Source organism: Larus michahellis, chromosome 20 (genome assembly GCF_964199755.1).
Source record: "Larus michahellis chromosome 20, bLarMic1.1, whole genome shotgun sequence".
In the NCBI taxonomy this organism is placed as follows: Eukaryota; Metazoa; Chordata; class Aves; order Charadriiformes; family Laridae; genus Larus; species Larus michahellis.
This window is the reverse complement of record NC_133915.1, coordinates 7,549,787-7,575,756: the sequence shown is the minus strand read 5'-3', so window position 1 is coordinate 7,575,756 and position 25,970 is coordinate 7,549,787. Positions and strand designations below refer to the sequence as shown.

At 65.6% G+C, this 25,970-nt stretch overlaps 1 protein-coding gene across 1 annotated transcript; it reads right to left on the bottom strand.

The window, feature by feature from the left end:
* ADGRA2 (adhesion G protein-coupled receptor A2) lies at positions 1 to 24,188 on the bottom strand. The gene is made up of 19 exons (XM_074563670.1): positions 23,900 to 24,188; positions 15,991 to 16,062; positions 10,117 to 10,188; positions 9,938 to 10,009; positions 9,505 to 9,576; positions 9,230 to 9,393; positions 8,940 to 9,153; positions 8,195 to 8,359; positions 7,412 to 7,613; positions 7,161 to 7,310; positions 6,864 to 7,025; positions 6,248 to 6,457; positions 5,959 to 6,160; positions 5,495 to 5,703; positions 5,233 to 5,360; positions 4,111 to 4,234; positions 3,823 to 3,968; positions 3,556 to 3,645; positions 1 to 3,274 (listed from the first exon to the last, which is right to left on the bottom strand). The coding sequence occupies exons 1-19, from the start codon at positions 24,115 to 24,117 to the stop codon at positions 2,074 to 2,076; spliced, it is 3,873 nt and encodes a 1,290-aa protein (XP_074419771.1). The 5' UTR covers positions 24,118 to 24,188; the 3' UTR covers positions 1 to 2,073.
* Positions 24,189 to 25,970: the final 1,782 nt, after the last annotated feature.

Below are 25,970 nucleotides of genomic sequence, written 5' to 3'. Positions count from 1 at the left end.
GCGGATTGGCAAATCTTTAATATATTAAACAAAACATATCTGCTAGAAACATTCTATTTATATAAAAATGCAAAAAAGACCCCTTTAAAGACATTTCTTTGGCATACTTTCCCCTCCCTCCCCCACGTATATTGCAAGAAGCTCTCTGTTGATATGTCATTTGCTTGTAATGTAAACAGACAAAAAAAAAAGTGTAATTAATAATACAAAGCTTTTTATATAATACTGTCACAGTGCAGCAAGCATATATATAACAACTCGGCATCAGCACGACCGTGTAGGCTGCGGTATCGACAAGAAGGATTTAAATTGTATTAAACACCAGGCGCAGTGAAAACGTGGTTTATGTCGGTTGGGCAGAGAGGCGGAGGCAGGCGGGGAGCGGCAGAAGCGTGTTAAGCCCAGGGGTGCCCCAGCCCTGCGGGGTGTGCGGGTTCCGAAGGGGAGACAAATCCACCACTAAGTGCTTTTTTTACTCCACTGGCTCGTGGCTCCCTCTCCCCACCGGCCCCTGCCCGGTCCCGGCGACCCCGCAGGAGGTAGCTGAATAATTAAACCCATTTGCACGCAGGAGAAAAAGAAAAACGGAGGCAGGAGGAGGCTGGAAAGGGCAGAGGAGGCACCAGGCTCCCATCCCGCCTCTGCTGCATCGCTCTTACAGCCGGGCTCGACGCCGGACGAGGGGGTGAAACGCAGCCCCGTCCAGAGGCAGCGGGTAGAGCTGTGGGGTACCCGCATGGGGATGGGGGGGGGACACCTCCTCTCCTTCTAGGAAACCTTCACGACCTGGCAGGGGACAGGTAGCCCAGAGCCTGCCGCTGCCTGCAGTGTGCCTTCTTTAGCTGCACGCTAGGGGAAAAAAAAAAAAGGGGGGGACACGACTTGTTTTGAAATGGGGAAAAATAAGTGCTTATCCAAGTTCCGGCCCTTTGAACGCGTCATGTGAACTGTCCAAGGAAGGGCCCTAATTAATTGGCATCATTCTCCCACTCTCCCAGGAATGGCCCCCGCTCCCCGGTGCTCTCCGGTCGTCTTATACGAGTGCGAGGCCGGTAGCCGGGGGGATTTCTCTGCCTTCCTAAGAGCAAACCCAAGCATTTTCTGAGCGTGCGCCCCTGGGTTAAGGCCGAGGACCTGCTCGGGGTCTCCATCCCAGCTCGGCTCTTTGGTGCTTTAGCAGAGAGGGTCAGTGGGCTCCGGCTCCGCCAGCCCACCCCATTGCATAGCTTACGCCTCGGGGGGCTCGGGAGCCCTTTCTGGCCGTGATTTTAGTGTCTGGCGTTAAAACAGTGCAGACAAATCGCCTCGCCTGGGAGCTGAGGCTCCTCTTACCTTGTGCTTGCTTTGCAATATGGCTTTTACTTGGGCGGCTGCGTAACCCACGGGGCCGAACGCTGGCGTCTGACACAACGCAGATAGATAGAAAAAAACTTTTGCGTGTAAAAACATTTCAGACAGAGAAGCTGCCCTCTGACTCGCTCAGAAGCAGCTTGCTCAGGCTGGGGGGCGGGGTGGGGGGGGTCACACAGGCATCGGCGCTGCGGTGCCTGTACGGAAAGGGCACTTGGTGTGGTCCCTCGGCGGGAATATTGCAGTCGTGGCACGAGCGGGCTATTGCCAAAGCGCCCGGGGACTCGCCCGCTCCCGGAGAACACTGCTTGGTAACGAGGCACTCGCATCGCTTCCTGATCTGTCTATACATATATACATTCAATAATATAGCTTTGAAAAATAGACATTTGTTTCCTCTGTATATTATAAAATAGCATTTAGGATCAGTCTTGAGTGACGTGCAGGAGCCATCGAAGCGCGGCTGCAGCTGGGGGCTGCGGCAGAGCCAGGGCTGCCTTTCGCCTCGAGCCCCCCCCGCTGCCACGGGACGCTTTGAGCCTCCTCGGAGGGGGACGGGGGGGGCCCAGCATCGCCCTCCGCCCGGGCTGAGCCGCAGCCCCCGGCCGCGCCGCCCGTCCCCACTAGTGCACGTGGCCATTCCCGCAGCGTCACCTCCTCGCAGACGCTCTGGCCGTGGCTCCCGGCAGAAAAATGCTGCAGCCGTCAGGTCCTTCCCCACCTTTACACGGTGGTTTCGCTCTTCCAGAGGCCGGTCTTCATCCCGGCCACGCTGTCAGCGCCGGCCAGGTTGATGTCATACTTGCTGCCCTTGAGGCCGCCGTTGTGGCTGGCCACGTTGAGCGGGTAGGAGCGTCGCTTCGCCTCCTTCTCGGCGGCGTTGCTTTGCCGCAGGTTGTCCCTGCTGGCGCTCCTCCGGCGAGCCTCGGCGAAGTCGGGCGCCCGCCGGCCGCCGTCGCTGCCTTCCGAGTGGCTGGGCGCCGTCTCCCCGTCCTGGGGCGGCCGCGGCCCCGGGCGGCCGCTGCCCACGGGGCTGTTCCGGCCGCTGTGGTAGCTCTCGGAGTGGCTGTTGTGGAGGCTCCCGCTCTCGCTGGAGGGATGCTCCGAGGAGGGGCCCCGCAGCATTTTCAAGCGGTGGTGCTTCCCGTCCCGGCACTGCTTAGTTCTGCCCCGGTGGTTCCTGCGGCTGTGGAGGTTGCTGGCGTGCCTGCCGGCACCCGCCGTCTTCCCGTCGGTGGGGTCCGGCTCCGGGCGAGCGTCCGCCTGGCTCTGGGCTACCTGCAGGTTGGTGAGCTTGCAGCGGCCCCCAGCCGAGCCGGCGCTGCTGGGCGAGGAGGAGGAGGAGGCACCGGAGCGAGCCGCCTCCGGGTCGCAGCCGATGAAGACCTGCGAGCCGTCCTCCGGCGCCAGCCCGGGGTGGACATATGCCTGCATGGGCAGCGCGTTCCTGTAGGAGGGGCAGCAGGAGAACCAGGAGCTGAGGACGTCCCGACGCCGCACGCAGTGGTGGACGAAGATGAAGAGCCCCAGCGCCACAGCGGTGATGCCGTAGAGGCAGCTGAAGACGATGTTCAGGTACCAGCGCTGGGACACGGCCATGGCGCCGAACGTCCACAGGGCGACGTACAAGGCGTGGGTGGTCACCAGCGCCCAGAATTGCACCTGCAGAGAGTAGACGCCATCCGCCTCGGGGCAGGGCGGCCCCGAGTTCAGCGTGACCGAGATGGACCCAGAGTCTGTCAGGAGGTCCCCGGCACCCCCCAGCCGCGGCGGCGGCTCCAGCGGCTCGGGGACGTCTTTCCGGCGTGACGGTCGGCACTGAAGGCTGAGCCCAGCGCAGAGGAAGTAAATCCAGGTGACGAGCAAGATGAAAGCCACGGGGACGTAGAAAGCCCCCAGGCTGGGCCGCCACACCAGCCAGCAGCTGTACGGGAGGAAAGGGGCTCTGAGCTGGGTGCCCGCCGTGCCGCGCAGCCCGCGGCCACGCGTCGTGGCACTGTGACGCTCGGCATCGCTGCCCCAGAGGGACAGGGCGGGCTCGGTGGCAGCCTGGCGGTTGTTTTCCCAATACATGGACTGCCTTGGGAAAGGTCTCAGCAACCTTTCCCGGGCTTGCCCGGATCCCTGGCACTGCTGGTGCCCCTGCCCGGGCTGGGGGGAGGCAGCCCCTTCGGGGAGGAGGGATGGCGGAGCAGGGACACTTACTAGGGGTTGTTGTCGTGGTAGTTGTGGATGTTGACGGCTGCCGTGATCCCACAGATGATGAGGGGGATCCCGCCGGCGATCAGGTAGAACCTGCATGGGGGGGACACGGTGTCACCGCGCACCCGGAGCGAGCCCTGGGGACGGCACGGCACGGCTGCCGGGGGGGACGGGCTGGTATGGCAGGGCAAGTCCTGGCCCAGCCTCTGGACCAGGGAAGCTGCCCCGGCTCCCCGTGGGGCTGGGGCGAGGGGAAGGGGGGGTTCGTACCGCAGCATGGGTCTGGGGGCCGGCTGGGACGCATCCCCGTCTGGCTGCCGCGGCACCTTCCAGGTGGCCTCCTTGTAGAGCACTCTGGCTTTCACCGCCATCCACAGCAGCGTGGAGAGGGAGGAGTAGTGCAAGATGATGCCCACCTGCAGGAGAGAGGCCATGGTCGCGAACGGGGGGCTGCAGACACGGCTGCGTCCCCGCCGGTCACCATCCTGGGGTCTCGGCAAGGCGGAACCTCACCGTGCCGGGCTCTGCGGTGGCCGTCCCCTCTCCCCCGGTACCTACCGCTTGGCAGACGATCAGGTAGCCGGTGAGGGTGATGCCTCCGGCGAAGACGGCGGCCGTCATGGCGATGTGGAAGCAGAGGTTAAGCAGCATGTGCCAGCCCTTCCGCGGGACGAGAATGGTGCTGGAAGAGGCACAACGGGCGCCTGTCAGCTCCTGCCCGGCCCCGAGCGGGACATTTATAGTCATCGGCGGCGGGTGAGAGAGCCGCAGCCTGCACTCGTCCCGCCTCCGCTGCTGCGGGAGGATGCTCTGACACAGCCGGTCCCCGGCCGGGCGACGGAGCGGAGCTGCTAAAAGCCCACAAGTGCACCCATGTGGGCAAAGGACTTCTCGTAGCTGCTGGCCGGGCTGCCAGCAGGGAGCCACCGGTGCCGGGACGCGGAGACGGGACCCGGCTCAGGTTGTTCCTGCCGCTGGCTGGGCAGCATCACGTTCCCACACCGGCTGCGGGGCCATAGCGCTGCCCGGCTTTGCTGGGGTTTGCGTCACTCAGAGCAACAGGAATGGCTTGGCCTTGCATTTATCTAAGTAAGTACTTGTTCAGCCTTGGAGATAATAATTATTATTGGGTTCTTCCAACTGGGAAGTAGTTAGATGTGGACTGATAGCGTTGCTTGGCTTTAATTAATACTGGTTTCACTTACCATAAATTCGCTTGCTGTTAACACTGGTTTCACTTACCCTAAGTTGAATGGCTTGGCCTTGTACGTACCTCATTAAGTAAGTAAGTATTTGACATAATAATTACTGTTGGGTTCTCCCAAACAGGTGGCAGCTCCATGGGGGCGGATGGTGGTGTTTGAGCTCTTGTTAGTCTTTGTTTCACTTCTAGTAAGGGGAACGGTTTGGCCTTAGGTGCATCTCATTAAGTGCTTGCTAAGCGTTAAACGTAATATTATTTCTGAGATAATAAAATTATTTCTGAGAAAGAGATAATAGAGGTTGTCCAACAATGCTGCTTGACTTTGTGTGTCACTCGTGGTAAGGGGAATGGTTCGGCGTTATATTTATCTTATTAAGCACTTGGTAGACATAATACTTATTATGGGGTTCTTCCTGAGAAATAGGTAACGGATTTAGCCAACAGCCCCTCCAACCGCCCCCGCGGCGCTGGCTCACCCGTGGTTGACGATGTAGGTGATGATGGTGGTGAAGAGGCAGAGCAGCAGCACGGCGGTGCAGGTGTACATGGCGGGGTGCAGCACCTCCGCGGCGCCCCGCGCCTCGCTGGGGAAACCGCTCAGCTCCTGCAGCGCACACCACGGCCCGTCGGACCCCGCCTCACCCGTCCCCGTCCCACCTCACCCACCCCGGACCCCCCCAGGGCTCCGCACCCCCCAGGAGAGCTTCCCAACCCCCCTCCGGCTCACCCCCCACCTACCATGAGCACGGCCACGTTGCTGAGGTGCCGGCAGTGCAGGGAGGTGACGTTGGGCTCCCGGGCCGCCAGCTGGCAGCCCTCGGCGCTCCAGCCCCCCATGCCCCCCAGCACCTCGAAGTTCCAGTACGCGGCCACCGGGTCCGCGCCCTCCCCGGGGTGTCGCAGTGACACGGCCACCGGCTCCGACAGGTTTCCCACTCCGCAGCCGTCTGCAGCAACAGAGAATCCTGCTCAGCAGGACAACAGCCACCCCTCCGCCTGCACCCCCAAAGGGGGCTGGGCACGGGGGAACCCCCCCACCGCATCCCACGGGCACGTTGCCACCTCCCCATGAGGACCCCCAGGGACGGCTTTGCCCCTGCGGGAGCACCAGGGCAGCACCAAGAGCCCCACGGAGCTCCATCCCCCAAGAAAAGCCCCACATGGGGCACCCCAAGTCCCCCCCCGCAACAGGCAGCCCTTACAGGTCCCGGCGTAGATGACCGGCGTGGCCACGCTGCGGCGTTTGCCGTCGTCGGCCAGGCGGGAGGAGTTGCCCGTGCTGCAGAAGAGCTTGCCGTTGCGGAAGACCAGCAGCTGGAGCTTGCAGTCGGCCATCGGCGCGGCCGGGACGGGGCTGGCGAAGAGGCTGGGGGGCAGCTGGATGGAGGCCAGGGCGATGCTGTTCTGCGGGCGCACGGTCACCGGTGAGCAGGGGACGACCCCCCCCGCCATGCCTGCCCCGGTACCCCCCATGCCCTGTCTGACCCCTACCTTGATGTGGAAGCTGGTCAGGGAGACATTGGGGCGCCCCGTGGTGCAGCGCAGCCTCAGCTGCTGGTCGGGCATGGGCTCGGCCCCCCGCTCGGCCGGGGGGGGACGCCCAGCCGGGCCCCCGTCCCGCCGCTGGAAAGCCACGCAGCTCAGCCCCACGTAGCTCTCGGGCTTCACCACGTACGCCTCGAAGGCGATGTTGCGTGAGTTCTGCCAGGCACAGCGGGGCGGCCGTCAGCTCTGGCATGGCCAGAGACCCCCCTGGCATGGGCAGAGACCCCCCCAGCATGGGCAGAGACACCCCTTGGCATGGGCAGAGACACCCCCTGGTACAGGCAGGGACCCCCAGCATGGGCAGAGACCCTCCCAGAATGGGCAGAAACCCCCAGCATGGGCAGAGAGACCCTCTGGCACGGGCAGACACCCCCCCAGCATGTGCAGACCCCCAGCATGCGCAGAGACCCCCTCATCATGGGCACAGACCCCCTGTCACAGGAAGAGACCCCCCCAGAGAAATCTCCTGGCACAGGCAGAGGCCCCACACCAGCAGCCCAACCCCCTCCTCCTGCCCCCTCAGCCCCCCATCTCCAGGCAGCCCCCCCTTGCCCCCGCTCACCACCGCCATGTGCTGGGAGTTGCTGCTGAGCGTGTGGGCGGCGATCTTCTCCAGGGAGCGGACGATGCTGGTGCACGCCTTCTCCTCCTTCTGCGACATCCACAGGATGTGGTCGTCCACCAGCATGATGTTGCTGGCCATCTCCACGATCACGTCCGTCAGCTGCGAGGACAGCAAGTGGCTCCGCAAAGAGCTACCGCCGTCCCCGGCGGCAAACACCCCGATTCATGCTTTTCTGCCCCAAAAAGTAACCAGCAGGGGCTGGGGCAAGCAAGGGACGGGAGCAGAGCTCATTACCTGCTTGATCTGGTCCACGTAGCCGATAAACTTCTCTATCATCTGGGCCACATAGAGGACATCAACCATGTCGGAGAAGTTGGCTGCCTCGGCCGTGTAGACGCGGAGCTGGTGAGCCAGGGTCAGGGCGTTGGAGGCGTTGATGGGCATCTGCAGAACGGCACGGCCACGGAGGCGGGGGGACGGTCACCGGCTGCGCCAGACCCACCCCCCCGGCATGGCCGACGTTCCTCCCCGGTGCCCCGTCTCACCAGCACGAAGGTGTAGAGGACGCGGGTGATGTCGTTGGTGTAGAGGCAGTGGGAGTAGTCGCCCTCCTCCCAGCGCCCGGCGCGGTCGCAGCGCCGCCATGCCTGCTTCTCCGCCCCCGCGCCCGCGCCCGCCGGCCCCGCGGCGAAGGGGTACTGCAGGCAGGGCTGGAAGGCAGTGATGCCAGCCAGGGTGCGGGGCCACCTGAGGGTGTTGACACACGGTGACCGCGGGGCCCTCGCCACCAGCAGCAGCTCCCCCCCTCAACCTGCTCCCCCCACGCAGACCCTGCCCAGCACCACGCCACGACCCCCATGTCCCCCCAACAAGCCCCTGACGCTCCGGGGGGGCTGAGAGTGATGCTCCCCAGAAATCTTCCCCCCGCCTCAGTCCCGCATCCCACTTGGCTCAGCACAGCACAGAGGGAAGCAGCGGGTGGGGGCGAGGGGGCGGCACTGCTAATTTAAGCCACATTGACTGTACCAGTAATTTATATTCCGTAACGGCCCCGCCGGGGTTACGGCGGGCGCCCGGAGCCTTTCGTCTCGTGCCAGAGAAATTCCAACACCTCTGCTGCTGGAGCCGGGCTGCACCGCCGCCACGGGAAGCCCTTCAAAGGCGCTCGCGTTCCCCGCGGCCGCTAATCGCTACCAGACGCCCGGTCACCTGCGGCGAGCCCCCCGGCCCGGCACGCACCACTCACGCTGTACGTGGCACACGCCACGTGCACCCCCGTCCCGCCGCCGTGGCACCCACCCCCTGGCCAGGCCACCGCCGGTCCCCACCTGAAGTCCCCGCGGTTGTTGGTGACCCGCTCGGCAGGGCAGTAGGACGCGGAGGTCTCCAGCACCACGATCTCCACCTTCTTGCTGACGTTGCCCTGGGAGGTGGAGACAGCGCATTCCCACTCGCCGTTGGCCGAGACGTGGATGTTGGAGAGGATGAGCTCGCTGCAGGCAGAGGGGACGGGCTGGCACGGTGGGTCTGCCCCACAGCGAACCCACAGCAGCGATCCCCCAAGCTTGGGGGCACGGGGACACACACCATGAAGTGCAGGAGGTGCCCACACTTGGCATCCCACCCATGGCACGTGGTACCCACAAACCAGCAAGCCCTGTGGCTATGAGTGTCCGTCCCCATCCCTGTCTCCATGTCCATCCCATCTCCATCCTTGTCCTGGTCCCACCTCCATCCCAGTCCCCATCCCCATTCCATGTCCATCCTTGTCCTGGTCCCATCTCCATCCCAGTCCCCAGCCCCATCCCATCTCCATCCTTGTCCCAGTCTCATCTCTATTGCTATTGCCACCTCATCTCCATCCCTGTACCCATCCCATCTCCATCACTGTCCCCATCCCATCTCCATCCCTGTCCCAGCCTCCATCTCCAGCCCCATCTCCATCACTGTCCCATCCTATCTCCATCCCTGTTCCCATCTCCATCATTGTCCCCATCCCATTGTCATCCCTGTCCCCATTCCTATCTCTATCCCTGTCCCCATCACATCTCCATCCCCGTTCCCATCCCTGACCTGGTAATGAAGGTGCAGTCATGGATGAGGCTCTCCTCCACGATGACGCCCGTCCGCTCGTCCTCCTCCACCAGCTCCCGGTTGTGGTACCATCGGATCTGGGTGCTGTTGTCCAGGTAGGTGGCGGTGCACTGGAAGGGCAGTCGGTCGCCCTGGAAAACCACCTGGCGCAGCGACGGGATGAGGTGGTGGGTGTGCAGCTCCGGGGCGCCCGCTGCGGGGGACACAGCCGGCGGGGTGAGCCCGCGCCCCCGCCTGACGCCGCCGCCCCCGCCCCGGCCCCGGCTCACCGCAGCGGAGCTGGCTGTCCCGCGCGCTGCGCAGGGGGAAGGCGTGGAGGTGCCGGGGGTAGACGCACACCGTCCGCTCCGAGATCTGCGCCGAGCGGTTGCGAGCCCAGGGCAGCACCCAGCGCAGGTTGCAGTCGCACGTCAGGTACTCGGTGGCGAAGTCCCTGCAAGGGCCGGTGTCATGGGGGTCCCGCAGGGAAGGGGACACGCCACCAGCCCCGAGACCCTCTGGCAGGGACCCCTCTGGGTGCTGAAATCCCGGGGCACAAACTCACACGACTTTCAGGGAGGGGAGTTCGTCAAAGACGCCGGGTGGGAGGCTGGAGAAAATGTTCCCGGACATGTTCCTGCAGGACAGGAGAGAAAGGCGGAATGGAGGGGACCGGGCACGGAGGGGACTGGAGACCTGCCGGGAGTGTGAACACCTCCCGGGCCTCTCGCTGTGCCTGCACACCCCACCATGGCACCTGACGAGGGTGGGCATGGGGCAGGCACAGCCTAACGAGCCCCCAGGCTGGCTGGAGGCATGTGGCATGGGGAAGGAGCCCTCGGGATGCGGCACAGGGAAGGAGCCCTTGGGATGTGGCAGGGGGAAGCCCTGGGATGCAAAACCACCAGCGATGCCCCGGGGGGCACAGGACAGCCCCGGGAGCTCCTCTCGAGGCCAGGGGACAGGGCCGGCCAGGGTGTCCCCAGGGAGCTACTTACAGCCTGAGGAGGTTGGGGAGCCCCTGGAAGACGCTGGCGCTCAGGCAGCCGATGCGGTTGTTGGAGAGGTCCCTGCAAGGCAAGCGGAGGGGCCGTCAGGGCTGGGGTGGACACCCCGCTGTCCCCGTTTCCCCCCGCCCGGCCCCGGGGGCTCCCTGGGGGGCTGCGCCAGCACTTACAGACGCTTCAGCTCGGGGAGGCCGAGGAAGGCGCCCGGCTGGACCGTGCTGATCAGGTTGTTCTTCAGGTCCCTGCGGGGAGACAGACACAGAGCTCAGATTGTGCAGCAGGGACCCCGGGATGCGTCCTCTGCCCCATCCGCAGGAGACCCAGCGCAGTGGGGACAGGGGCACGCGTGCACCCCAATCCCCCCCCGGATTCCAGTGCGGGTTCCTCGGCAGCCCCAGGCGCTGCAAAACCCCGCAGGGGAGCCTCATTAGCAGCTTTCCATCCCATTTCCCTCTCGTTATCTCTCCAAAGGGCGCAGGGAAGGCGCGAGGCTCCCCGCTGCTCACGGGGGGGACGCCAGCCCCTCTGCCCGCTCCGAGCGCGCCCCGCGGAGCATCGCCTGCTGGCGGTGGCCGCTGTCCCCTCCGGCACATTGTTTCCGGAGCAGCCCTATCCCGGCGGGTTATCTCCTACGTGTGGGATAAGAGCGCGCTGCAACTGCCAGCGTGGCCCCAAAAGGGCCTTGTGGCCCGCAGGAAGCTCGTTTGGGTTATTAGCCTGATTGGAGGCACGTATCTAATCAGAGGCAAGCCAGGCGTGCGCCGGTGCGGGGTGGCTGCCGTCACGGCGGGGAGCACCGGCGGCATCGGCCACTCCGTCCAGCCCTGGGGACCAGTGAGGCGGCTCCTGCCGAGCACCGGCGCTGGCCGGGAGAGGAAATGGGATCCATATGGCAATGCCGTGTTTATTTATAGCAGTCTCCACGGTGCTCATCGCTGGGGCGCCTGCTGCTCTGCGTGCAGCCCCAGGGACACCCCGTGAGCCACAGCCCTCGTTTCAAAGCCACAAGCTGGCAGCCGTGGCACACAGACCTGGGGTGCAGGCGGGCGCGGGGGTCCCCCCGGTGAAATGCGAGGGGCCACGCAGGGAGAAGAAACCAGGGCGACGCTGCCTGCACGCCATGGCCACGCAGACACAATTTGCTTCCAGACTAAAACTCACACACGTGGCTTCTGGGGGTCCCCGGCTGATCCCGAACGGGCAGGGCTCGGTGGGGGGGCGCACGGCCCCAGGGAAGGGAAACGCAGTGTGACACCTTCCCAGCCGGCAGCGTCCCAGCCCCGCTCGGCCAACGGAACTCTGCCCACACCTGCCTTCCCCGGTCTCCCCCGACAGGTATAAGCATGTCCTGCCGGCTCCAGTGGCTGGGTGCCTGGCTGGGTGTGCAGGCAGGGGTGCAGGCAGGCAGGCAGCGGTACAGGCAGGGGTGCAGACAGGTGTGCAGGCAGTGGTACAGGCAGGCATAAAGGCAGCGGTACAGGCAGGGGTGCAGACAGGCATACAGGCAGTGGTGCAGGCAAGGGTGCAGGCAGGCATACAGGCAGTGGTATAGGCAGCGGTGCAGGCAGGGTTGCAGGCAGGGGTGCAGGCAGGGATGCAGGCAGGGATGCAGGCAGGCATGCAGGCAGTGGTACAGGCAGGGATGCAGGCAGGTGTGCAGGCAGGCAGGTGTGCAGGCAGTGGTACAGGCAGGCATGCAGGCAGCAGTGCAGGCAGGGGTGCAGGCAGGCGTGCAGGCAGGCGTGCAGGTAGGTGTGCAGGCAGGCAGGTGTGCAGGCAGCAGTGCAGGCAGGGGTGCAGGCGGGGGTGCAGGCAGCAGTACAGGCAGGGGTACAGGCAGCGGTGCAGGCAAGCAGGTGTGAGGGCAGCAGTACAGGCAGGCATGCAGGCAGCGGTACAGGCAGGCAGGGCTGCAGGCAGGGGTGCACCGGGTCCAGGTGAGCAGCGGTGCTGAAGGAACAGCTCCACTCACCTGCCCCGCCAGCGCCGACACCCCCTGCTCCGACACCCCCTGCACCGACACCCCCTGCATTGACACCCCCTGCTCCGACACCCCCTGCACCGACACCCCCTGCTCCGACACCCCCTGCATTGACACCCGCTGCACCGACACCCCCTGCTCCGACACCCCCTGCTCCGACACCCGCTGCACCGACACCCCCTGCTCCGACACCCCCTGCTCCGACACCCCCTGCTCCGACACCCGCTGCACCGACACCCCCTGCTCCGACACCCCCTGCATTGACACCCCCTGCTCCGACACCCCCTGCTCCGACACCCCCTGCACTGACACCCCCTGCACAGACCACCCCCTGCACCGACACCCCCTGCTCCGACACCCCCTGCATTGACACCCCCTGCACCGACACCCCCTGCACCGACACCCCCTGCTCCGACACCCCCTGCTCCGACACCCGCTGCACCGACACCCCCTGCTCCGACACCCCCTGCATTGACACCCCCTGCTCCGACACCCCCTGCTCCGACACCCCCTGCACTGACACCCCCTGCACAGACCACCCCCTGCACCGACACCCCCTGCTCCGACACCCCCTGCACCGACACCCCCTGCTCCGACACCCCCTGCATTGACACCCCCTGCATTGACACCCCCTGCTCCGACACCCCCTGCATTGACACCCCCTGCACAGACCACCCCCTGCTCCGACCACCCCCTGCTCCAACACCCCCTGCACCGACACCCCCTGCACCGACACCCCCTGCATTGACACCCCCTGCTCCGACACCCCCTGCTCCGACACCCCCTGCTCCGACACCCGCTGCACCGACACCCCCTGCTCCGACACCCCCTGCATTGACACCCCCTGCTCCGACACCCCCTGCTCCGACACCCCCTGCACTGACACCCCCTGCACAGACCACCCCCTGCACCGACACCCCCTGCTCCGACACCCCCTGCATTGACACCCCCTGCACCGACACCCCCTGCACCGACACCCCCTGCTCCGACACCCCCTGCTCCGACACCCGCTGCACCGACACCCCCTGCTCCGACACCCCCTGCATTGACACCCCCTGCTCCGACACCCCCTGCTCCGACACCCCCTGCACTGACACCCCCTGCACAGACCACCCCCTGCACCGACACCCCCTGCTCCGACACCCCCTGCATTGACACCCCCTGCACTGACACCCCCTGCACCGACACCCCCTGCTCCGACACCCCCTGCATTGACACCCCCTGCACAGACCACCCCCTGCTCCGACCACCCCCTGCTCCAACACCCCCTGCACCGACACCCCCTGCACCGACACCCCCTGCTCCGACCACCCCCTGCTCCGACACCCCCTGCACTGACCACCCCCTGCACCGACCACCCCCTGCTCCGACACCCCCTGCTCCGACACCCCCTGCGCCGACCACCCCCTGCGCCGACCACCCCCTGCTCCGACACCCCCTGCTCCGACACCCCCTGCGCCGACCACCCCCTGCGCCGACCACCCCCTGCTCCGACACCCCCTGCACCGACACCCCCTGCACCGACACCCGTCCAAACACACCCGTCCTGCAAACACCCGTCCTGCAAACACCCGTCCGAACACACCCGTCCTACAAACACCCTGGGACACCATCCACACCAGCCCCACTCCCTGCCGGGGGCCAACAGAGGTCCGCGGGGACCCCCCACAACCCAGACACCCACCCAGCACAGCCCGCAGCGACTGGGGACGCAGAAGCCAAAACACGTCCCACGGCCAAAACTCAGCGCCCCCGGCTCTGGCCAGGGCGCAGTTGGGGGCTGCAGGGGACCACTGCCAGGGATGGGACCCGCCAGGGACTGTGCTGGGACCGGGGGCTCGCAGCCAGCCCCGCGCATGGCCTGGCGTGGAGCCTTCTTTGCTCAATCACTTCCTCCCCACTGGCCGGGGGCCGGGGCTGCTGCTGCTGATTTACGATAAGGCTCTTCTCTCCACACCACGGTTGTTTGCCTTCGTGTTTCCGCTGGTCCCAAAGCCCTCCTCCCCCTGCCCCGGCGGGGTGACATGCTGCAGGCACCAGAGCCGTCAGCAGCACCGTGCCACGTCTGCTCGGGGACCCCGCTGCCACCATGCACACGTGGGCACGCTGCAAAGCAACCGCTTCCTGCCCCAAGGCAGCAAGCCCTGGCACAGAGGGCCTGATCCAGCCCAGTGCAGACCCCAGGAGCCCAGCACCCCAGGGCTGAGCCTGCAGCCACACCAGCAGCGCCCGCCGCAGCCCAGTGTAGGTGGACAGAGGGACAGACTCCATCCCCGTCACCGCCGTCACCCGACCGAGCCCCCTCGCAGCCCCGAGGGGGGAAGCGCTGGCCCCGGCGGAGGGCAGGACATTCCCAAGCGGGGCTGTGCTAATGAGCGCGGCTGCCCCGGCTGCATACCGGCCCCGCTCAGACTCATTAATCTCATTACGCCGCTACAAATCACTGGAGATGCCAAGCTGCAAAGCCCGGAGGGGTGGTGGTACCCGAGGGCACCCCACACGCCACCGAGACCCCGTGAATGGCTCCTCCCCAACGTGGTGGGACACCAAAACACCCACGGCAAGCAGTCAGGGTGGGCAGGGGTCCCACAAGCCCCAGGATGAGAAGCGAGGGGCCCCCGCCACGCCAGCGCAGTCCCTCCACGGGGCACGTCTGTGCCGCGGCCGCGGCCCGACCCGATGAAAACAATTAGGGCTCCTGTCGAGGGCAATCAGGCGCGGCGCGACGCTGGCCGGCCCAAGATGGGGGAGCACTGCCCAGGACCCCCCCGCCCATGCTGGCGCTCCCCATCTGACCCACGCGGGGCTTCAGCACGGCAGAGAGGAGCGGGAGGTGACGCGGAGCGGCTGCTCTCCCAGGGCACAGGGACTCTTAGGGGGACGCCAGGGCTGCAGAGCTGCGGTCCCCCCGGGTGCCGGCCGCCCCAGCTGCCCCCTGCCCGCACGCACGTTCATCCCTCCCGTTAATGACAGCCCGGTGCCAGCCGCGGGAGGGGGTGACCCCACGCCTGTTACCGCACTGGGGGGGACTCGCCCACGTGGGACTGCAGGGACGCAAGGTCCCCACGGTGACTGCTTCCCGCTCACCCCGAAAACAGTCCCACGGGGATTTCCACGGCTTTACAAGCCAAAAAGCCAGTGTACCAGGCACTGCCTGCGCCCCAGCCGCAGTGCCCTGCCCCAGGCACCCGGCATCCCGGGGTGCCTGCACCCCACCCCAGCCCCTGCACCCCACGCTGTGCCCGGGGGTGGGCACCCCCCGAGGCCGTGTGCCCCAGAGCAATGCCACCAGCGGGCACAGCCCACCCCGGGCTCCGCTGTGAGCTGGGGCAGGTGCACGGCATGTAACTCGAACAAGATCCCCGTTAATAAATGCTTCCTCGTTTGGGCTAACGAAAGGCAGGCGGCGCGGGTCCCACCGCCCCTGGGGGACCATGCGGTGTGGGGCAGGGACCCAAGGGAAGGGGACCCCACAACCGCAGCCCCACAACCACAGCACCATGTGCCGCAGAGGATGCCCAGCACAGAGGTGGGCACGGGGCACGGTGCCCGTGGCCACCGTCACATTGGGCGAGCATCCGGCAGTGGGAGCCCACCCGGCCCCACTCGGCGCAGGAATGTGCGAGACCCTCGCGGGGAACAAAACGCCCTCAGTGCGCCGGTCCCCGCTCCTGCATACCTACAGATCAAACCCATATGGGGGCCATAAATCTCCCCTTATTACAGCTCCCTCCATAGAGATGCCTTTCATGGAGAGATAAGAAAGTTGACTTTGTTCGGGGGGACAATGTCGCTTTTCATACTGGCCCCCACGGAGCGCAGCCCCCCTGGTGCCTCCCGCCCCAGCGCAGCTCCCGGGGTCCCCAGTTCGCCCGCGGGTGCCGGTGGCAAACCCTGCACCCTAGTGCTGGCCCTGATGCGGCACCCGGGAGGGACGTGGGGAGCAGGACGCACACGGTGCTGCCAGCACCCGCCCCACTGACACCCCCATGGAAGCCCTGCCTGCACCCCGCCGCTGCCCACCCCTCCGGCCCCGAACCCCAGCCGCCTGCCAGGCACTCACAGCTTCTCCAGCGCCCGCAGCCCGAAGAAGGAGCCGTTCTCCAGCAGCGTGATCTTGTTGTTACTCAGCAGCCTGCGGGAAGAGCAGAGGGAGAGGGGCAGCCCCGTTACTCGACTTGCCGGCAGCCCCGGCCGTGCCACCGGGGTGGTGGTGGCGACGTTGAAGGCTCAGGGACAGGCTGGCACGGCCGGGGTGGGGACATGGGATGCAATGGCCACACTGGGATGCCAAGTGTGATCCACATGCATGGCAGCACTGGGCTGGGGGTGCCCAGGGCATCGCTCCTGTCCCTGGGCCTGGGTGCAAGGAGCTGCACGTGCCAGGGACGAGATCCCCACCCCAGCACCCACACCGAGAGGGCACCCTGAGGACCTGGAGCCAGGACAGGACCATACAGCACCCCCAGCTCTTGCCCCCCACCAGCCACAGCCATCCCAGGAGCCTCCCAGCGCTGAGATTTTATCCCAAAATAAACAACTTTGCTGGTACAAAGGGGCCCTGCGTGGCGACAGGAGAGGGAGGGAAGGCACAAGCACCCGCCAGTTCAGCCAGGAGCTCATTAAAGCGTGTCAGTGGCAATTAGCAGAGCCAGCCCCTGGCCTGGGGATGGGAGCTGGCTCTCGGGGACCAGCGGTGCTTCCCCGGCACCGGTGATGCTCCCGCCAGCAAACGGGATCCAAAAGCCAGGGGGGCAGCCTGGAGCTTGGCCGGGGAGAGGCGCGGGGAAAAAAGGGCTCATTGAGGGCCGGAGCCGGGGGTGTTTACCCACGGGCGGGCTCTGCAGCCGGGCTGAATGGCGGCTGTGTGCTCCACAGCCCCAGCCCCTCTGGACGCCCAGCCGTTGCCGGCCGCGCTCGGCTCATCCTGGCCGAGCTCCCGCGTCGGGGCTGCCCGGGAAGCGGCGGGAGCGGGACCCGGATCGGGGGGCTTCATCGCGGCAGGGGTGGCTCCAAACCCCCGAAGGGTGATGGGGAGGGAAGGGCTGGGGGCAGCCCCCCCACCCGGGGCCGCATCCTGTGCTAATGAGGAGCGGAGGCGGCCGGTGACCCCGCCAGCCTGAAAATTGCTTCCACACGCCGGCGGCCAGAGCCACATCTTGCCCTTTCCTCCCCGTGGGGACCCCGCTGTGACAGGGCTCAGCGAGCCCCAGCACGGCGGCAGCGAGCCCCGGTGCCGGCCAGCGGTGGGCTCAGCCCCGGCAGCCTGCCCGGAGCAGGGGGGGGCAGCAGGGATGCTCCCGGAGCAGCATCGCTCCCGGAGCAGCATCCCTCCCGGAGCAGCCCCGTGGCACCCCTCCATCCCCTCTCACGGCATCGGTGGGGGCTGTTGCTCAAGGGTGCGCCCGCCTCAAGGGCTACAGAAGGTTTTAATTCCAGCAGCGGCAGATTTCACAACCCAGCAAAGCTCCGCAGGCTGCGCACTCATGGGGGGGACCTCAGAGGCTCCCTGCTAAAGCTGGGGTGAGCAGAACCCCCTGGCTTGGGGTCTGAGCTGGGGCGCACGCTGGACCCTGCCGAAACAGCCCGTGGCGCTGCATGAGCAGAAAATGCAGAAATTAGAGGAGTGCAGGAGATTCCCATCTTGGACCTCCCGTGTTTGCTCCCACGCCCTGGCCCAGGGTGGTAGGGGGTCCCCAGCACGGCCAAGGGGCAGGGGGGAGCTGGTCACCCCGGGCAAGCCGGACCGGGGCTCCGACCGCGGACATGCAGGGAGCAGGCACCCAGCTGCCTGCACCGGGGGGACGGGGCTCCGGAGAGCTGCCCCCAGCCCCCCCAGGGCCGAGCCCCGCGCTGGGGATGCTCGGTTTGCTCATGGACCCCCAGCACCATCCGCGCCTCCGCCATAAACCCAGAACTCCCCGCCTTCAAAGGCAACGCTCCCCGACGGGCTCGGCCTCCCCTCTCATCTGCAGCCAGGCCACCGGGCCGGCAACCCGCCAGCCACGGCTGGGAACGAGCCACGGACACCCTCCCCACAGCCAGCTGGGGCCAAGGGCAAAGCCACCCCCGGAGCCACCGGCCCCCTGGGACCTGCCATCGGGAGCGCGGGAACGGCCAGGACCCCGGCACGGCGGCACTGCCCGGCACAGGGTCTGCCCTTCCTCAAGGAAAAGATGTCCTCGCCCAAAATGGGTGTTTGGCACCAGAAAATTGCGCTGACAGTGACGATTTGACTGAAAGTTTTCTTCCTGATAGAACTTTTTCTGGGTAGCGATCCCGGCTCATTTTTTCCCCGTCCTGTAGAAACCAGCGGGGTCGCGCTCCCCCGTAACAACTCGCATCCTCAGACACGGTTTTATTTTGTTTTCTCTAGTTTTATGGATATTATGTTCCAAAATGTTTTCTGGGTTGTTTTTTTTCCAGGAAGTTCCCGTCAGGCTCCACGGGACTTTCCGGCCCCACGCAGTCGCCGGCACTGTCCCCTCACAGGAGATTAACTGAGAACCCCCCAAATACGATGGGATAAGTGTCCCCGAGAGGCCACCCCGACCCAGCACACGGGGGTCACGGGCAAGCAGCGGGGCCCCACGCTGGGACCCGCCCTCGGCACCGGGGCTGGACCCAAACCCCTCGGCCGATTTCAAGCCCCGAGAGCCGCCCTTGCTCTTGCACCCGGCCAGGAGCCGGGATCGATGGGGTGGGAAGTGGATGGAGGGCGGGAAGGGAATCCCGCTGCTCCCCAATCTCCCCTTCTCACCATGGCCACGGAGGCTCTTGCCGCCGGCGGGCTGGGGAAGACGCCGGGCAAGCTCCCTGACGGCTCGCCGTGGTCCGTGTGGGGCTGGGGGTGCAGGGGGGACGCGGTGCCCCCACGTCCCAGCCGTCCGCAGGCTTGGCAGGGCATGAAAGCACAGCTGTGCTCCTCCAGAGCCGCCGCTCGGCCGTGCCTTGGCTCCGGCCCAGGCTGGGACTCCTCACCTCGGCATCGCCAGCAAATGCCGCGGCGAGAGGTACCCCCCAACCCCGCAGCGCGGTGGCAAGGGCTGGGGACCCCGCGGACACCCCCAGCCCTCGACGCCCGGCCACCCTCGTGCTGCTCCAGCATCCTCCTGCCCCACGGCACCTTCGTCCTGCCCGGCCGCCCCAAGACCCTCCGGCATCGCGGAGCGTGGGCAGGCGGGTGGCTCCCGTCGCCTGCCAGGGGATGGTCCTGCCACCGGGATGATAATCGGCTAATTGAGCGGTGGCTGGAAAAGTCCCTCCAGACAATGCGGGCATTAAGGACCAGAGCGTCGAGTCAAAGGGAAACAACGGGGGGATGCGTGGCGGCGACGGGAGCCCCCCAAGGGGCATCCTCCCATCCCGGGGGGATTCAGCCTTGGAAGGCGTGCAGCATCCTCACTCCATCCCGCCCGCGCCGGGGCTCTGGGAGCTCGGAGCCCTGGAGGCTGCAGGCAGGGAGATAGAGATCCCTTCTTCTTTTTTTTTTCCTTTTTTTTTTTTTTTTTTCATCTCAAAAAGAGGAGCCAAAAGTGAAAAAAAACAAGATTGTTTTTTCAAGCATGCTGGAATCCACTTGGATAAATAACAGCTCCAGAAACTGGGCTGCTGAAACAATAAACTTCCTCTGGACCCAACCAAAAAAGGACGCGGGGAGATGGTGGCTCCCCGGCCGGGCAGGGGCACGGCAGCGGCGCGGAGCTTCCTCGGGGGGGGCCGCGGTGGGGGCGGGGAGCCCGGCTATGCTTTGCTCTCCGAGTGCATTAATTCAAAGCATATGCTGGCGGCAGATCCAGCGCGGGCTGCGCCCCGAGCAGAGCCCGCTGCTTCGCAGAGGGATTTTTTAGGAAGAGAAAAGAGGGGCCCCGGAGCTGGCGAGAGGTGCCGAGGGCTGCGGCGCCGCGACGGGGTCTGGGGGGGGGGGGGGGCAGCATCCCAGAGGGGGGACCCCGCAACTCCGAAGGGGCTGGAGACCCCCCGACACGGCCGGGGACGCCCCCTCCCCGCTTCGTTTGGGCTCCCGGGGGCTCTTCCCCTCCCCGCGACGTGCCCGGGGCGTTGCCTCCAGCCTGGCGTCACGCCGGGCTATTTCGGATGGTGAAAATTATTGTTCCAACCCTCGGCTTTTGTTAGCACAGGAAAAATCAGCCCCGGAGAGAGGGCGAAACCTCCAGAGCTGGCGCGGGGCCGGGATGCTCCCAAGCACCGGGCAGCACCGCGACCCGCAGCCCCTGGGAAAACCGGACCCGCAGCCCAATAAATAACAAATAAAAAGCTGAAAAAGGTTAGGGAAAGAAACCATCTGCAGGGCCCAGGATAAACCGGCCTCGGAGAGGGGAGTTCAAGTAGAACTGGAAATTGGTCATAAGTCAAAGCCCTCTATTCCCTGCAGACAATCTGTAATTTCGGTGCAATCAAGCTGTGCACATAAATGAGGCCTGGGCTGGGATTCCACATCTGGAAGAGGTTTGGGCTCCCGCCCGTGTGACAGCGGGGCTGGCCGCGGCCGGCATGGCTATCTGGGTCTCGTTAGGGATACAGTGCTTTTTCCATTAGGCGATTAGCACAGGGGTCAGCGGGAGGGGGAGGGAATTAAAGCCTTGTTAATACACGTCTGCGGAGCCCCGGCACCTCACAGCTGTGCCGGAGGGATGTCCCCGAGAGGTGACAAAGCCCCCAGCCCCAAACCACGGGGAGACAGCAGTCCCCCCAGGACGGAGGGGCCAGGCAAAGGGCTCTGCTGAGACAGCCGCAGCCGGGCGAGCCGTGCAGGGCTATGAGCCAAGAAGGGGTGACCACACCAGCCATTAGGGTTGGCAATCCTCCTCCCTCCCCACGACGAGCCGGGGGGCGAGAATTAACCTCCAGGTATAAAAACGGGGCGGGTGTCAGAGAGCACACGCCTTGTCCCGGCTGCTGGGGTGGCACGGGGACGTCGCACCCCTGCGAGCATCGTCCCCCTTGCCAGACCCCACGTGTGTCCCCACGCAGCTCCCTGCGCCTGCGCCCCCATGAAGGCAGCGCTTCCGCCTGCACCGGCACCCGCCGGGTCTCCCCACAGCAGGAGTTCCTCAGCCACAACCGGGGGGACACGGCCGGGACAGCTGTAGATATTTAGGCAAGAAGCGAGGTACCCCATCTCCCTGTCCCGCTGCCATCCCACAGCTCAAGGGGCTGCAGCGCCGGGGTCCCGGGGGTCATATCTAGCGCCAGGACGGAGCAGGGCCACCGGTTCCCAGCACCTCCAGCCACGCTGGGTTTGTTCCCCACCACCGCCGCTTCCCCACATGGAGTTAATTTCTGCAGCTCCACATCTGCGGGCGCTGCCGGGGCTCCGGCTTCGCTCCCTCCCGAAGCAGCGAGCCCTGCGAGGCGCCCAGGGAAGGGACAAGCTGCCACGTCCCCCAGGACGCCCAGCCGAGCCCGGCAGGTCCCCGGGGTCGCAGGCATCCCTCGTCCCCTGCTCTGCCCGTCCGCAGGCTGCGATGGCAGCAAGCGTTTCTCAAGCGCGGGGGGGTAAATACGCAGCAGCTGTCGCGGCTGCAGCCTTGGATTCCTCAGCACAGGCCTAATAATTAAAGATAAATAAAGAAGCAAACCAAGAGTGTGGGAAAAAAGCCAAGCGAGAGCTGGCGTGAGGGACCCGCACGGCGGCAGACCTCCTCCGGCCCCCCCGCACATCCCCGGCCATCGCCAGGGCGGCCGGAGCTGTGGCCGGGACAGCAGCGGTCCCACCCCGGCAGCCTCCCCCCGCGCCCAGCATCGTTAGCACTAACGCACACCCGCTTCCAGGCCAGCCCAGACGAAAACTAGACCAGGGCTCTGCTTTTTAGTGTTTTTCTGCACAAAACACACCCTGTGTTTCCTGCGACTGGGGCAACACGGATGATGCTGAGCATCCCTTGGGGCACGGTCGGGACCTGAGCATCCTGTGGGGCATGGATGGGACCTGCGCATCCCCGGGGCACGGACGGGACCTGCACATCCCGGGGGCACACAGAGGAGCCCCACTCGGACCCGTCTCACCCGCGGGGCTCAAAATCAGGCTGTCCCCAGCGGGGTGTCCCCCAAGGCACGTGCAGCCCTTGCCATGTGCCCAGGCCCCGCTGCCTCCTCCGCTCCCTGCCCGCACCCCAGTGGCTCCAGGAGACGCTCCCGAAGCCGGAGCCTCTGGTTTTGATTGTTCCATCTGGAAAGGGTTTAGAATAAATCATGTTTACTGCGCAAGAGCAGAGCCCAGGGTCACCGCATATTTGTAGGTTTCTGCCTACGCCTGTAGGTTTCGTGTCACGTTTTAGTGGGATCGTGTGATGCCCTAATGCCTCTGCACGGTCATCCCGGCTCCTCCAAGGGAGCCGACCCCGGCATGGCTGGCTCCAAACACCCCTGTCCCACTGGGCATGGCCCCCCCTCGGCCGCTCTGCCGGCACGGGGCTCCGCTCGTGCACAGCACTGGGGTAACGCTCCCTCACACTGGAAAAAGCACCAGAGCAGGCAATTAATCAGATGCTTTTCCCAAAACAAATTGACAAAGGACTGAGAAGTCTCTGCGGGTATTTGCAAGGGGGTGATGTATAAAAATGGGCCGTAGGAGGAAAGAAGTGAAGAGCAAAACCTGGCCGAGGGAGAGAGCGACCAGAGAGCCCAACCTCCACCTGCCCAGTGCCCCCCACCACGGGGAAGCTCAGGACAAACCCAGTGCTGCTGCTCCAGGACGATTTACGCTTTTTTTATCGCACCCACCACCCTTCAGACCCTGCTTGTGGCACCCGCGCAGCACAGGCACGGTTCACAATGTGGGGGACGGCGGCATCAGCTGGGTCGCCTTCGCAGCCACCCCATTTTCACAACGTGGACATCGCCACCCCGAAACGAAGCCCCGCGGCAGCCAGCGACCCGGCACACGGGAACCGGGAGATGCTTTAGGCACAGCAGAAACTCCAGCATGGGAGTGGACACGTGGCCAAGCGGGCTTGAGCACGTAAGAGCGATAGGACCACGAGCGCCGCAGCCCCCAGCCCAGCCCCAATTCTCCGCAGCGCCCAAGAAAACCCACCCGAGGAGCTGAAGGTGGCGAGCCGAGGCCGTGGGCACGCAGGGCCACCCTCCTGGGACGACACTCGAGGCGAAGGCGACCTTCCCTCCAGCAACGGCGCTGCCGGCCCTGCCCTCCAAACCAGATTTTAATTCAAACGTCTCCTGCGGAGTTATAAATAAACCCTGCAATCTGCTGCTGCAGCGAGCGGGCGCAACGGCTGCCAACGCCGGCCGAAACCTCCCCAGGACCGAGGGGGAAGCTTTTAGGAAGCAGCTTCAGACCCTTCGCGCAAACCCAAAACCCACTTACTGCCCCCGATCTGTCTTCAGCAAATATTTCCAGTAAGAGCCTTGGCTTTCAAACAAAAACATCCTCCCCCAGCACTCAGGCAGCAAGCGCCGCGGAGGGAAGCGTGGAGAAGGAGCCCGTTTCCTGGATTTCCAGCTCACGTCCACACTTTAAACCCGTGCTGCCGCCGCGCCGTGGGGAGAGCGGGTCCTTTCCGTTATTCTATAGCCGCAACATCCCGCTTTAATGCGATTTACACAGCGTTACGCAGAACCGAGAAATGCTTCTGTGGGTACAGATTCGCTTATTAAGTAAGTGAGTGAAAAAATAAGTGAAAAAAAGGATCTGTTCGTACTGTGCTGCCCGACACGGCGGGAATTTACCCCCGCCGGCACCCGGGGGCGCGGTACCCGCGGCGTGGGGTGGTGCTGGGGGGTCTCCCGCTCCCCCGGGGCCGCTCGGCGCCACCCGCGCCCGGGCTCCCACCCCTCTCCCGGCGTCCCGGCGCAGCAAATGCCCGGCCGGAGCGGCCCGGGGGGGAATGCCCGGGGCCGGGGACCGATGCTCGGGATCGGGGACGGATTCCCTGGTCCGGGGACCGATGCCCGGGGCGGGGGACCGATGCTCGGGTCGCGGTACTCACAGCGTGGCGGTGCCGTCGGGCAGCAGCCGGGGCTCGGGCGGCACCGGGAGCCCCCCGCCGCTGCAGACCACCCTCCGTCGGGGGGCGGCGGGGCCGCCGGGCGCCTTGGCCCGCTCCGCCGAGCACTTGCAGCCCAGGCTCTGCACCGGGCAGCTCCGCGCCGCCCCCCCGCCGCTCAGCGCCGCCGCCAGCAGCACCAGCGCCGCCGCCCGCCGCATGGCCCCGGCCCCGGGCCACGGGCTCCGGGCTCCGGCTCCGCGCCCGCCGCCGCCCCGCTCCCCGGGGCGGCTCCGGCGGCGCCGCCTCCCCCGGCTCCGCCGCCGGCCCTGGCACCTCCCCCGGCCCGCCCCGCCCCGGCCACGGCCCCGCCGACGGCATCGGCTCCGCTGCCCCCGTGGGAGAGGGCTGGAGTTCCCCGTGGGCCGGGGCTGGAGCGCGGGGGGGTCCTGGAAAGCTGGAGCCTGCCCGGGAGAGTCAGAGTCACAGAATGGTTTGGGTTGGAAGGGACCTTGAAGCCCACCCAGTGCCACCCCCTGCCCCGGGCAGGGACACCTCCCACCAGCCCAGGTTGCTCCAAGCCCCGGCCAACCTGGCCTTGAACCCCTCCAGGGATGGGGCAGCCACAGCTTCTCTGGGCAACCTGGGCCAGGGGCTCACCCCCCTCACAGCAAACAATTCCTTCCCCAGATCTCATCTCCATCTCCCCTCTGTCAGTGTAAAACCCTTCCCCCTCGTCCCATGGCTCCCCTCCCTGCTCCAGAGTCCCTCCCCAGCTTTCCTGGAGCCCCTTTAGGGACTGGAAGGGGCTCCAAGGTCTCCCTGGAGCCTTCTCTTCTCCAGGCTGAACCCCCCCAGCTCTCTCAGCCTGTCCCCACAGCAGAGGGGCTCCAGCCCTCCCAGCATCTCCGGGGCCTCCTCCGTCCCCGCTCCAAGAGCTCCGTGTCCTCCTGATGTCCCCAGCGCTGGAGGCAGCACTGCAGGGGGGTGTCCCCTGAGCGGAGCAGAGGGGCAGAATCCCCCCCTCGCCCTGCTGCCCACGCTGCTGGGGACGCAGCCCAGGCTGCAGGGGTTTTCTGGGCTGCCAGCGCATGTTGCCGGCTCCTGTTGAGCTTCTCCACCACCAACACCCCCTAGTCCTTCTCCTCGGGGCTGCTCTCCAGCCATTCTCCGCCCAGCCTGGATTTGTGCTTGGGATTGCCCCAACCCCACCCCAGGACCTTGCGCTTGGCCTTGCTGAACTTCATGAAGTTCTCATGGACCCACCGCTCAAGCCTGTCCAGGTCCCTCTGGGTCCCACATGGTACAACGCTGGAGCCCCCATGGAGAGGGGGTGGAACTCCCACAAGACCAAGAGCTACAGCCCCCACAGACCAGAGCATCCTCCTGGAGGAAGAGAAGCTCCAGCCCTGCCTGGTCCTGAGCTGGAGCCCTGGGCATCAGCGGGGGGCAGAACAGAGCCCTGCATGGTCCGGAGCACACGTGGTCCATATGGGCCATGATGCGACGCCTCACTGTGTCATCCCAGCTGTGACAAGCACAGGGTGCTGTGACAGGGTGGTGGCACACACATGGCCCCACCAGCCCTCCTGCGCGGGGGTCTCTGTGGCCCCCCACTGCCTGCCAAGACCCTGGGACCCCTCGCCATGGAGGAACGCCCTGCACAAACTCACACAGTTGACTCCACGGTCGCGCTGCTCTGTCCCCTCCTGGCCTCCGCCCCGCAGTTAACACTCCTCCCTTCTTGCCTTCCCTGTTTGCTTCACTGCTTTTCATGCTAAGTTCAATATTTTCCTTCCCGTTCCCCCCTCCCACGTCCCCGCTGCCTCTCGCGCTGCCCCCGGCCCTTTCTCCCCCTGGGGCTTGGCTTCTCCGAGGCCACGGCTCGCTGCGGCTTCAAATCAAACGGGAACAAAAGCCAGCAATGAAGTCTCCAGGACCCCGCGCCAGGCAGCGGAGGAAGAGGGTCATGGAAGGAGGACAAGAGACAGTGCTGGGAATGCGGTTTCTCTCCAGGACCAATAGTTCCTGGAGGGGAAAAGAAATTGACTCCTTTCTCCAAATAAATACATCT